This window comes from Tupaia chinensis, unplaced genomic scaffold (assembly GCF_000334495.1).
Source record: "Tupaia chinensis unplaced genomic scaffold, TupChi_1.0 Scaffold000255_1, whole genome shotgun sequence".
NCBI lineage: Eukaryota > Metazoa > Chordata > Mammalia > Scandentia > Tupaiidae > Tupaia > Tupaia belangeri.
The window spans coordinates 784,468-798,633 of record NW_006159735.1 but is presented as its reverse complement, the minus strand read 5'-3'; the positions used below and the strand labels follow the sequence as shown (position 1 = coordinate 798,633).

The following is a 14,166-nucleotide window of genomic DNA, read 5'->3' as shown; positions in this document are numbered from 1 at the left end:
TGCCTTACATAATACATACTATAAACTACCAATTACCCTCAGTAGTAGTACAAAAAAAACCCAAAAAAACAAAAAAACAAAAAACAACTTAAAATTGTTAAATGTGTAACCTTTTTCTTTTGTGGTGGATTCTGGGGTGTGCAACTCCCGTCGATCAAATTGTCATTAACAGTCCGTCCGAAACCAGATACAAGCCCATCTTCTGAAGTACAAAACACAGCTGTTTCCATAAACATGCCTCTAGTATCATCCTGCATCAGGCACTTTGACTCACTTATTCGGAAGCCTCCTCCAACTTCCAACTGATGTGAGGGCGTCAGGTCCCTCAAGTTGGAGTTCACTGAGAAGTTAACTCCCGTTCTGTCAGGACTCTTTACCCAGGAAGAATATATTGTGCCCCGTCCAGAGTGAGTCGAGTCCAGTTGGCTGTTTGGTTCAGTCCTGTCATGTGTAGGCATTTCCAGGGTTTTATGTAAGGCAGTTGGCTCGACTGCATCGAGTCCCAGCTGAAGGTCCGACACTGATTCCTTTTCTCCAGGACACTGCTTATTGACTTCAGTCCTACTCCGAGGGCTGGTATAACCAATAGTCTTTATTTCTTGCAGACCCAGTTCAGTTAAATTGGAATTTCTAAAAGGCCCCAATGTTAGAAGAGTTGAAGATCTGTCATATCCCTGTTTACAGAGTTAAAAAAAAAAAAAAGTATATATTACACAAATAACCACATCTTGGGGCTGTTATTTTAAAATATGTCAGAAATTTAACAAAATGGTTAAAGTGGGAAAAAATCACAAGGTTTTTTTAGTAATTTCTTACCTCTTGACTGTAAGTGCGTCTCTTTATTTCTGGAGAACTTTCTGGGGAAGAAATATTCTATATAAAAAAAAATTGGAAATAAAAATTAAAATACAAAAGTAAGTCTTTATTTCTAGAAAATTTTAAATGAGGATCTACTGCAGACTTTGGATTTAGGGATTCTTCGAGTCTTATTTCCATTCCCAAAATGACATATTTTTTTTAAAGTTGATTTCATACACATATTATAATTTAGTTAGCTGTGTATGTCAGTAAGGTAAAAGTTATGCTCATTTTAGTAAAAATAAAACATTTACTTCATATAACTACATGTTCCTAATGTTTTGTTTTAGTTTCTTAAAAACTTTGTTTCAACACATGAGATGGTAAAGGAAAAAATAAAACAACCTCTTAAGCCACAACGTCAAAGATTGAAAATTTTCCATTTAAATTTCTCACCTCAAAGTGCATGGTATTTCCTGGTGTACCAGGTGTTACTGGGGTAACCGGTGAATATATGGGTTTATAACCATTTCTACATGTTTCATCATCTGATTTTATCCGTGGAGGGGTGGCAAATGATGGGTCCATAGATGTAATATCTGTGTGAGTTGGTGTAGCATATGGTGAAGGAGTCGGTGTGGAGGTTTCTGAGTAAACAGAATCTAGCAACTGGTAAAGTCTCCGTTTCTTTAGTGGAGTAGTTAAATCTGTTGGTGAAATAATAAGCTGTAAGAAATTATACTGTTGGTATTAGCAATAATTTTTAATATATTATATTCTGAGAAAGACAAAATATCAACAATAGTAATTATGATTTTCACTCTAAAACTGAATTTCAGGGTTTTAAAAAATGGTACTAACATTAAGCAATCCCCCAACTCCCAAATTAATTTCACTATTACCAAGCATTATCTTCCCTGAAGGGTTATAGGCCTAAGGAAATCTTACAAGTGCTAATGTTACTTTAAATTATGTGTAAGAGTCCTTCTGAAAGCAGCAAACACTAGGCCTAAAAAATTCAACCATTAAACTTCGTTGTACATAGTATTATAAACTGAGGGATTTTTTATATGTGTGTGTTCTTAATTTGCCAGAGGGCTCACCAGAGGGGGTAGGGGAGTGAGAAAACAGTCCAACAATAGAGAATGGTCATGCCACAATCCCTTCTCCTTCATTTCTCCCTCCTTTCAGCATTTTAGGCATGCACACATATGTACCCCCAGCATGTTTCTCAAACTGCCATGTCTGGGACTTGAACCACATGGTCAGTCATGTGGGATTCAGCCATTTTAATTATCATGCTATGGATTGGCCCCAAATTGAAGTTTTTGTATCTGTCTTCACCCAAAGGGCTTAAGAGAACACAAAAAAATAATAACATTATTGTTCTCTTCTAAAGTAAATAGCAATAATAAAATATATCTGTTAATGGGGTCAGCAGGTGGCATGGTAGTTAAGACATTGGACTCCCATGTGGCTGACCATGGTTCAGCTTGCTCTCTTTCTTTACTTGGTGAACGCATGTGCCATATAACAAATTAAAAATAATCAATTTAACTTTATTTATTTTTAATTTTACCAGAGAGTGAGCAAGAGTGAGAGAGAGAGAGAGTGAGAAAGCAAGCCACCAGGTCCAGGACTGACAGCAGTGGGCCATGTGGGTGTCCAGTGCCCTTAACCACAACGCCACCTGCCAGCCCTCAAATTAAATCTTTAAAAAAAATTTTTTTAATGAATATGCCTGTTAAAAACTATATATAGCTTATATACAGCCACATGCCTTACACTAAAATAATATTGAAAATAAATTCTACCTGGAAGGGAACAGCTATCATTTAATAGTAGTGGACTTTTATTTTCACCATTGACTGTAGGACTTCTGGATCTTTCTTGACAAGGTGAATTAAATCTATGCAGAATTGCTGAATTTTCTTCTTCCAGAGCTTGTTTCAACCATCGCTGAATAAAATGAATAGGAATCCAGTTAATAGCTGTTTACATGGCCTAGAACTGTAAAGCAGATTTCAGAAGCATTTCACTACAGGAATGCTAGTAAAGCAATGAGATTGGCATTTGGCCCTCCCTAGATTTTTTTTTACATCCAAAGAAAACTTTACCTTTTTACATGAGCCAGAGATGTTTTCAGTAGGTTCTTTTCTTCTCCTTTTTTCTGAAAGGAATGGTGAAGTAAATCTAATATAATGCTTAGGAGTAGAGTACACATGGGGGCTATAAGTGAGACCTGGTAAAGAATTGAGCTGTGTAGCTAACACTTCGGGATCCGTAGTTATGCGCAGAGGCCTTTCTGAAAGGCTATCTGAAGGTTTTCCTGTCTTCTCATTCTTCTCACTTAACCATTCATTGACCAAGTGCTAGAGAAAAGAAAAATTTGGGTCACTGTTACTTAGTTTCACAGATTGTTATTGAGAATATTCTAATACAATATTTGAAATTCATATATTGTCTAATGTTAGACACTGGATAACTGAAATAGTTGATATATGATGTCTAAAAATATCAGTATTATGCTACATTTTCTTGGTTATCTGTAATGTCATTCTATACTTAATATTATGAAATTTTTTACACAATATTTGTAGGAATAAAACATAGCTTCTGTGAGATTTGTATTACATAAAACACTGATGCTTTTTAGTACAGTAAATTCTAAGAGACAGAATTTACTCTTCTATTAAAATTTCTGTTCTGTTAAACAAAACAGTAAACTTAGGTTTGTCACTGCTTCTATTACATGTATAAAATATTCAGTTTGTTAGAAAGTTATTCAAGGCAGTGGGGTTTTTTTTATTTTATTTAAAAAAATTTTTTTTTATGCTAGCTGCTGCCCATCAGAATCTCCTGGAGAGGAGGCCAGTGCATGTACATTTTTTTTTTTTAAGTCAGCATTGACAATGTAATGGGTATGAATATCTCTTAAAGGTCCTATGCTTTGAAAATTTAGTCTTTTTCTTAATTCCACTGATTCTTTCACCTACAATGTGGGCCAGCAGGTGGCATGGTTAAGGTGCTGGATTCTCATGTAGCTGACTGCAGTTTGACTCCTGGACCCCACGGCTTGAAAATCACAACAAATAAATAGGTAAATAAATAAATAAAAATTTTAAAATCTACAGTATATCTGATGTAGTCTTTATTGCCTACATTAATATAGCTTATCCTAAAATATGATTATTCACTTTTTAAAAAAACTAGGTATTAGTAACATTTTCTTTGGTATCTGAGCATTCATATCTTCATCTAGTTGCCAAATGATATTATTTTAATTTTCTATTATAGACATAATTTATGAAAAATGTATAAAAGTAGTGCACATGTGTGCATATGTACATTCACACACATATGAAAAAAATCTACCCATCCTATCTTTCACAGATAGTAACTATAAACATTTTGGCATCTTTGTATACAGAACTGCCTTTCTAGGGTAGGTGATAGAATTTACTAGTGAAGTATATGTTGTCTGGAGCAAGACTATTTTGATGGGGAGTGAATTCTGACTTTGCCAGGTACAGTGTGACTGAGAAAGTTATATATAATTTTTTATGTATCTTGCTTTTCATCTGTAAAAGAAAGGTTGTAACAGAACCTAGCCAACAAAGTCAGTTGTGAGGATTACATAAAATAGCTCTTAGAATAGTATCTAGCACAGAGTAAGTACCATGTAACTATCATTAAGCTGGATGAGGCCTTTAGGAGAAATCATGGTAATTTGGTTTTCTTTCAAACAGCATATTGTTTAAAAGTTACAATATACCATAAGCAAAGTCTGCAGGCAAAAGAGGCTTTTTAGGTGACTTAGATAAGGATGGATATACGAACCTACATCCTCCACCAGGTGGCAACAAGAACCCCCATCTCTGTAGGGATTGAAATAAATGTATAGTTGGGCCAACAGATGGCGTAATGGTTATGTCACTGGACTCCCACTTAATCAACTGTGGTTTGAGTCCCAACCTAGTGGCTTAAAATCATACTTGGTGCATGTGCGTGGATACCCACAATCCTGAAGAGAATGGAAGAGAAAGGATTGCACATGGCCATTCCCCCTGGGGGTGATTTCTCACTTTCTGTCTCTCTCGGTCTTTCTGGAAAGCACACACACCCTTATAGTAAAAATCTCTTTTAAAAAATAATAAAATAAATGTATAGTGGGGCCAGCAGGTGGCATGCTGGTTAAAGCACTGGATTCTCACATGGCCAACTGCAGTTCGAGTCCCAGACCTAGAGGCTTGCTTTGTTCTCCAAATTGACTAATAAATAAAATTATATGAGTAATACTTTAAAAAATAAAGCAAACATATAGTACCACAACGGTTTAGTCATTTAATAATGAAAGGGTAGGAATTATGTCATATTTGTACTCAAGAAAATAGTTGTACTTCTAAATCTGTTTTTCTGGAATTTTCTCTCTCCAAAGTGGGAAAAATGCCCACCATTAAAGGCAGGCACTAGCTTGCCTGGGAAAAGCTATGTGATGTGGGCAATAAAGAGAACATGAACTTTAAAATAGATCCAGCTGTGTTAAGAACTTCATTCTAACCTAACCTGTCATTCTGTGACATTACTGAATCTCAACTATAACACTTTAATCCCAAATTCATAATAGAATTTTACTAAGTACACTTCTCATGGTTTATTAGCATGCCTACAAACTACTGAATTAGCTAAGAACCAAGTTAAAAATCAATGGAGTTTCAAAGTACTTTGTTACAGAAGCATGTCTACTCCATCCCCAGAGAGCCTAAAGATGCTCTGCTGTCTCCACTCAGGTCAGCGTCCTCCAGTCAGTGGGAGAGAACATGTAGTTTCATAAGGGTGTTCTGTTATATCTGATCTGATTGGTTTAATTCAGTGAATAGTGTCTTATACTTGCTTCATTAAATCTGTAGTTTTTCAAAGGTTTTTGTTGATAACTGGATCTAAAACTATAAATTTTCATAACACTTTTTGAAAATCAATTTATTATAGTTTACATATACAATAGATTTATTTTAAAATGCAGACAATAAAGGACAACACATTTAAAACTAGGCTCAGAAGTGTAAATTGTGTACCTAAGGTAGGCAAACAAAGCATAAACTCTAATAGTAAAGGCTTGATATAGTGATATACTCTACAATAACACAAATATTTATAGTAACTCATTTTATTGTCTTATGATTCTCATTCTTAGTTTAAAAACTCAAGTATAAAACTATGCTTATTTAGTTGACTATAAGATGTTATAACTTTCATTTTTAAAAAATAATTATTTAATAACAAAAGATACTGTTCTGAGAAAACAGTTCTTATGTTCACTAAGAATCATACCTTCTTTGTTTTAGGGTACTTTGTAGGACATTTATTAAGTGCTGGAACTTCAGTTTCAGTAATTATTTCTGCTAGTGCAGTTTCAGTTTCTGGCTCTATTGCAAGTACAGTATTTTCAATGTCATTTTGTTGTGAAGTAACTTCTATATCAGGAGAAGATGGCTGGATATCCGAACACATACTGACAGTTCTGTGTCTTCGACGCTGCTGTCCAATGTGAGTTCTACTCCGAGAAAAACTTTTTCTCTGTTTAGTTCTATTCACTTTGGCAGGGGTTGGCTTGCTAGTAGTTTCTTCTTTTGCTTGTTCCTGATTCAAAATACAACAGAATAGAGCTTTATACCCATAAACATAGTATCCAATGTTTGTATCAGCAAATGCAATAGCATTAATCTACTTCAGAAACTATTTTTCCAATATTTCTTTATGAGTTCTGATATATAATAGATTGGCATAACTAAAAATGTTTACTCAGAAACAAAGCACATTTAATCTTAAACCCCAATTCTAATTTTCCATAGGATATAAACACTGTCTCATTTCTGGGCCAGCTGGTGATATGGTAGTTAAGACACCAGATCTCCCATGGCCAACTAAGCGGTTCAAGTCCTGGAACCAGAAGGCTTGAAAATGTCAGGTACATGTGTATACATGCCCCAAGTCCCAAGCAGAGAAATGCCGAAGGAACTGCAGAGTGATCATCCCCTAAGCAGTGCTTTCTAAACACTTTCCCTCCCTCTCTCCCTCCCCCTTCTCTCTGGGAAGCACATGTGACCTATAGCACAAAGAAAAAAGGGAAAAAAGGCTCATAACAGGTGTTATTAAAAAAATTCTTCATTGATACAATTAAATTATGTGAAGTTTTATCTGAAAGCATTTAAGTATGAAAATAAAACTCGACCTGAATAACAGTACCTGAATAACTTCAGCATCACTGACAATCTGTGCATCTTTACATTCGGTTTTGACTTCAGTTTTGGCTGTGCTGATCCTTTCCAAAGCTTGTTCTCTTCTCTTCTCTCTTTTTTCGAGTCTGGCAAAAGCTTGCAAAATTGCCTCCATTTTCCTTTCTTCTCTTGTCTATAAAGTTTAAGCAACATAATAAACATCATTGCTTTGAAGTAAAATCCCAGAGTCCAAATGTTCATGGCAAATTTAAGAAATAATTGCTGTGATACTTTTAGCAAGACACTAATACTGTTGGTAAATATGAGGAAAAATATTAATTCAAGATCTTTGAGAATCCTAGATATTTAAAATTCCTAAAGTTATATGTTAAAAACATAAAATTCACATACACCTCAGTAGTGAATATGTTATTGACATGTGGCAGGATGTTGTGGGATGAACTCTTGAGTTCAAGTCATTTGTTAAGGATCTTGGTGACCCTGGGCAAATTTATGAGACTATAAATTGTGGATAATACTTAAGTTCTTAAACAGTACTTGGAAAATGGTAGGCATTTCATAAATGTTAATTATTATTTCTACTTTTACCCTCTTGCCCTCCATTACAATTCTTACAAGGCATTCCTTTACTTTTTCTTCCTGTATTACACTGACAGTTCAAGATAGGGACAGAGGAACGGCAAAGTTCCTTTGAGCATCAGTTCTCACTGGATTGAGAATGTTAAGGAGCAAGACCCAGAGCTTTGACCAATGGGTCTGGCAATGTTTCAGCTCTCAATCAGACCAGGAAGCACATCCTCCAACTTTCCAGTTCTTCAGGTGAAAAGAACTAGCCTTTCCTCCTTTATTGTCATCAGTGTTGAGAAGAAAGAAAGATCAGAAACTCAAGATCTGGCTGCCATAGTCTTTACACTGGAGCTTTCATTCTAGTAATTATCAGCATAGATTCAAGCATCAAGACACCCAGAGTATGGAAACTACTGCTTACTCTTTCCTGTATTTTTTTCTTTGTTAACACTCAGTAAATGCACAAAATAGTATGCTAACAAAACTCTGAAAATACAAAGTTTCGAATTTGTTATAGCAAACTGCCATACTGGAAACGTGACACTCACAAAATGTGTTGTCCTTTCACTTTATTTTACAGGTAAGAAAATGGGTCCAAAGAGGTAAGAGTAGATGTTAATGAATATTTATCTGCATCTCAGCTCTCCTTACCTGAGATAGGAAGTAGAACACTAAAATAAATAGCATTAGTAAAGAGGGTCTAATATTTGTTCACCTGGAAACGTTAAGTTTTAAAGCTGAATTCTTTACACAGACACTTCCAAGTCTCTGGTCTTTTAAATGACCTTACTTGACCCCTTTTTGTCATTTGGCTCTCTGTAAAATGTCTCTGTATGTCATGACTTTTCTAAACCCTAAATTTAGAAATCTGGAGTAACCAGGGCCAGCTGGTGGCATGGTGGTTAAGACAGCAGAATCCCAGGCCAACTGCGCCACTGGAGCTCAAGACCTGGCAGCTGGAAAAAACACCAGGCACATGGGCATGCGTGCCCCAAATCTCAAAGGTGGAGAAGAAATGGAGAAGGGATTGCAATGTGACCATCCCCAATGGAAAGTGCTTTCTCACTTTGTCTCTTTCTCTGTCTCTGTCTCTCTCTTGTCAAATTAAAAATAAATGAATAAAGTTAAATAATTCTTTCAAAAAATAATCTATGGTCTATTAAAAAATAAAGTACACTTAAAAAAAAATGCCAGGTGCATGTGCACCCAAAATCCTACGTGTGGAGGAGAAGGAATTGCAGCATGGCCATATCCCTAGGAGGTAATTTAGTTCTCTCTGTTTCTCTTTCTCACAAGTGCATGTATCCTATAGCAAAACTTTAGCACACTGATCTAATTTTATTTCAACTTTAAGTTTTATGTCATTCAGGTTTTATATCTGTCATTGATTCTGATACAATATTTAACATATAACCACATATACAACAGCATCCACCTAATTTACCATATATTTTATAGCTCTAACTAAAATGACAGTTTTAGTTACAGCAGACTACATAAGGGATTAGAGAAATCAGAAGCCCTAATTAGTGCCAGCATATTTTCCAGAGCCTATAACACCTGTACTTGATGTAGTTTAGTTTTGACGATATATTTTATAACAATTACTCATTCCGAGCCATAGCTTTGTTAAAAACTCAAAGCCACTTTATTATCTGTGATTTGAAGAACTGATAGATTCTGATACAGTCAGACAGGGTTGCCTTGCAGGAATACTGCCTAGCTTTTGACATGCTGATGCCACAGTGTTGGGTGCTAAACTGAAGTACCGGGGATGATCTGGGGGATGACCTGCGAGATCTTAGTTTATGGTATTGTAGCAGTAAATAATGAGTACTGTCACTTCTTTTAAGCATAACAAAAAGTCTTTAATATCCTTACCACATGAAGAGTAGGTATTTTGAGAATTTTTACTCTCACTGTGTGCTTCAAAGAATAATTAGAACAAAAATTTAACTTGAAAGTATGTAATGTCATAAATGTCTGGCTCTGGCCAGAGCATGTGCTCAAAAAAATCACATCAGTTGCTCCTGGCTTATTCAGTCTATACCTGAAAGGCAAATTAGGAAAAGGCGTGCACAGGAAAGCAACACGCAGCGAAAGAGCAGATGAGAAACAATTAGTCCATGTGACTAATTATGATGTGATACACATGTGTATATACATATGTATGTGTATACGCGCGCGCACGTGTGTGTGTACACACACATTAGAGATCTTCAAAGTTTCCTAGAAAATTTACTAGAAAGCAGAAAAACTGCATGGATTTTAAATATTTTCAAAATAAGCTAGTATTTTAATTTCATGTTTTCCATGACTTGTTGAAATCTTGTATTTTTCTAGCTGCAAAAGCCTAGAGAGGGAACCAGCAGTTGGCGTAATGGCTATGTCGCTGGACTCCCACGTAGTCGACTGCGGTTCGTGTCCCGGACCCGGTGGCTTAAACTCACGCCGGGCGCGTGTGCGTGCGTGCCCAAGATCCCAAGAGGAGAATGGAGGAGAAGGGATTGCAGCGTGACCTAACCCCCTAGGGGTTGATTTCTCACTTTCTGTCTCTCTGTCTCTCTCTGTCTGGCGAGCGCACGCGCCCTATAGCAAAAATTTCTCAAAAAAAAAAAAAAGCCTATAGAGAGGTTGTTTAGGTTCAGTGCTCAAAAGATGGGGAAAAGCATAGCTCATGAGTTATGTAACAAAATCAAGAGTATAATATTATAACTGAAAAATAAACTTTACTGAGTAACCTGTTATAATTCATTTCAACTTGAAGAAAAATGTATCTGGTAGTTTGAAACAGTGAAAATAAAGCCTATTTGTGGGTCTCTTAGTAGCTTTAGAGGGGAATTCATTCGTTAGCAGGGTCTAAGAATTGAGGGGGAGAAAAGGGAAAAATGAAGATATGAAGGGATTCCTGATTTACTTTGCTACCTGGCTACCACTTGTGAAGTGCCTTTTCTTAAAAAGTGCCTTTTCTTTTTTTTTTTTTTTTGAGAGAGATTTTCGCTATAGGGCGCGTGCGCTCGCCAGACAGACAGAGAGAGACATAGAGACAGAAAGCGAGAAATCACCCCCCAGGGGGGATGGTCACGCCGCAATCCCTTCTCCTCCATTCTCCTCTCGGGATCATGGGCACGCACGCACACGCGCCCGGCGTGAGTTTTAAGCCACCGGGTCCGGGACGCGAACCGCGGTCGACTACGTGGGAGTCCAGCGACATAGCCATTACGCTAACTGCTGGTTCCCAAAAAGTGCCTTTTCTTAAAAAGAGAAAGCCAAAGTGTACCTGCCAAATGACACTACCTTATGGTCTTGAAATAGAAAAACTAAAAGATTCTGTACTCAAGGAAACTTTCTTTACACTTTCAAAGAGCAATGAGAGATTAATTTATGAATCGTGAACAATAGGTAAGAATATTGGTTATAAGGAAAAATCATTTCAAAGTAATATATACGGCTTGTGTGGGATCTCCATTTCCTCTATCATGTGACAGTGAACTTATCCTAATATGCTCTCCTATTTTGATGCTCATTTGTAATTTCCTGCACCCCCTCCTCTATGAAAGCTGCTCCACAGTAGTGACCTTGACCTTTACCTAGTACTTTTTGGTTATTTCAAATGGTCTTAGCATATGGAAGGCACTCTCATTATTGTTAAATGAATAAGATCTGTGATACATCATTTAAACCATGTATCGCTGTTTTTGAAGACATTTAACCAGAAGCATTTAAACAAGGATTTTAGAATCTTCAATCTTCTACAAGGTAGCAAAAGCTGAATAATTTCATTATTTAAATAATTTCTATAAAAATAGAACAGGTTTCTTTTTAGTATCCAATACCATAATGCCATTACTCATCTCATAATAATCTTAAATTCCTGTTTTCAGAAATGTCTCTCATCAGCAGCAACAATGTAATGCTCTGAGAAACCTGTGAACTAGATGGCACCTTTTACATTCCTGTCACCAGGTGACTTTCCTATAGACCAATTTACCCTCCATAACCGTATCTTACTATTATTAAAATTGTGTCTTCTTGGGGCCAGCAGGTAGCTTTATGGTAAGGTGCTAGACTACACATGGACAACCATGGTTCAAGTCCCGATCTGGTGGCTTAAAAATCACACCACATACATGTGTGCACACCTAAAATCCCCAAAGGAGAATGGAGGATAAGGGATTATAGTGTGGCTTCCTCCCCGGGAGGTGATTTCTCACTCTCTCTCTGTCGGATGAGCACATGCATCCTAAAGCAAAAACCTGAATAAATAAATAATAACACACACAAAAAACACCTGTGTCTTCTTAAATTATTTTCTAAATTAGGTCACCTCCCAGAAGCATTAGTTAACAGCATGGATTCTATAATACATAATAGTGTTTTCTCACAGTGTATTTGTTTCAACTGAATTAAAATCTGTTGGATATCAAAGCTGTTTTCCAGAAAAAAAAAAAGTTGCAAAGGTGTGCAAGTTTATGAAATGCAGACAAACAGAATTTCAGTGTTTTTTGTTTGTTTGTTTTAATTTGCCAGAGCACATGTGCTGGAGAGGTAACGGAGGGAGAGGGAGAAAGCACCCCCTGACAGGTGTGGCCATGCCAGTGTCTTCTCCATTTCTCCACCCTGTTGGGATTTGGGGCATGCACATACACACACATGAATGCACCTGGCCTGTTTTTCAAGATGCTGTGTCTGAGATTTGAACCTCATATGTCAGTTGTATGGAATTGGGCTTACTTAACCAGCAGGCCAAAGGCCAGCCCTCTCAAAGGTTTTAAACGCATCACTAGGAGTCTTAAAGGTGGGACTATGGTATAGAGTTCACTATTCCTGGCTGGACACAAATTCTTCCTATAGATCTCAAATTACAATTACATGAAGTTTTTTTTTTTTTTTTTTTTTGAGCTGGAGAGGTAACGGAGGGAGAGGGAGAAAGCACCCCCTGACAGGTGTGGCCATGCCAGTGTCTTCTCCATTTCTCCACCCTGTTGGGATTTGGGGCATGCACATACACACACATGAATGCACCTGGCCTGTTTTTCAAGATGCTGTGTCTGAGATTTGAACCTCATATGTCAGTTGTATGGAATTGGGCTTACTTAACCAGCAGGCCAAAGGCCAGCCCTCTCAAAGGTTTTAAACGCATCACTAGGAGTCTTAAAGGTGGGACTATGGTATAGAGTTCACTATTCCTGGCTGGACACAAATTCTTCCTATAGATCTCAAATTACAATTACATGAAGTTTTTTTTTTTTTTTTATGTTAAGGACATGAAGAAATTATGAATCCACACAATCCTGAGCACAAAGTCTCCAGAGTACTACCCAGGCTCTAAGGATGCTTCATTTAGTTCATATTCATGAGACTTTACCTTTTCTCAAAGAGCTGCCATGAACATTCAGTTGGCTCACTTACTGATCATCTACTTTCATAAAAGCCAGGCATTTCCCCACCACATGCTGAGACTATGAGAATAAAACTACAAATTTTTGACCCCCTGTAATTTTTGTTCTAGTGTTAATGCAATTAATTCTAGACTACCCTAGCTGCTGCACAAGTCCAGGAATCTCACACCTACATGATTACCCTTTCACATCATTCTGTTCTCAGTTTTGTTCTCTTAAATGTTAGGACCACCCTGAACCAACTTCCATGGACTGCAATTTAATCTGACTATAATGGTCATCAAGTATTACTAAGGTCATATTCTAAAGCCACAGTAACAAGAAAGTTACATTTATTTTGAAAATATTAAAAGATATTTATAATGTAAGTTATCATGCTATTATAAATGGGGGGGGAGGAAGCAAGCCTATTTATATTGTTCAAAAGTTTACTACCTTTAAATGGTTGCTTGTTAAACTACAGATATGTGTCCTGGTATCTAATCCCCTTCCAGTTCTCTGACAAGACTTATAGGCATCTATTCCTATAGAGATTTAAAGAAACATTCTTTGTGATATATACCTTATTGCCTGGTAGCCTTCTCCTCCCCACAAAACAGTCCACAATGCCAGTCAGTTACAGTTTACCACATTTATAACTCTTCAGGCTATATCCACTAGAGAAAAAACTCAATTCTATACACCTTAGCCATGAGCTAATTTTTGCTTATTTAAACCTCACTGAAAAAGTCCAGGCATAGGGCTGGTCCCACTCTTGGCCTCAGAGGCTTGAAAAACAAGCTAGGCATATATGCATGTATACCCCAACTCCTGATAGGATGGAGAAATGGAGGAAAAAAGGGTTGCAGTATGACCACAGTCACTGAGGGGTACTCTCTCTCTCTCTCTGTTGAGCCCACTCTCTCCCTAGCCATTTTTAAAAAGGCTATCAGAAATACATATACACAGGGCCAACAGGGTGTGAGGTGGTTAATGTACTAGACACTCCCAGACCACAGTCCAAGTCCCAGACCTGGTAGCTTGCTTTCTCGCTTTCCTCTCTGTATCTCTCTGATCACGTTAAACTAAAAGAATGAATAAATTAAATAACTCTTTTTTAAAAATCCACACATACAGACTCCCTAGAGTTAATAAAATAGTCAGCTATGTTCTATCTCTAC

At 36.9% G+C, this 14,166-nt stretch overlaps 1 protein-coding gene across 7 annotated transcripts in view; it reads right to left on the bottom strand.

The window, feature by feature from the left end:
- KMT2E (lysine methyltransferase 2E (inactive)) overlaps positions 1-14,166 on the bottom strand; it is a 111,555-nt gene that overhangs the window by 5,846 nt on the left and 91,543 nt on the right. For all 7 annotated transcript variants that reach the window (XM_027772118.1, XM_006149150.2, XM_027772117.1 and 4 more), the window contains 7 exons: positions 7,045-7,209; positions 6,130-6,438; positions 2,916-3,170; positions 2,613-2,757; positions 1,255-1,505; positions 817-873; positions 111-674 (listed from right to left, as the gene is read on the bottom strand). In XM_027772118.1, coding sequence (XP_027627919.1) covers positions 111-674; positions 817-873; positions 1,255-1,505; positions 2,613-2,757; positions 2,916-3,170; positions 6,130-6,438; positions 7,045-7,209 — 1,746 coding nt within the window. The remainder of the gene's footprint in view (positions 1-110; positions 675-816; positions 874-1,254; positions 1,506-2,612; positions 2,758-2,915; positions 3,171-6,129; positions 6,439-7,044; positions 7,210-14,166) is intronic.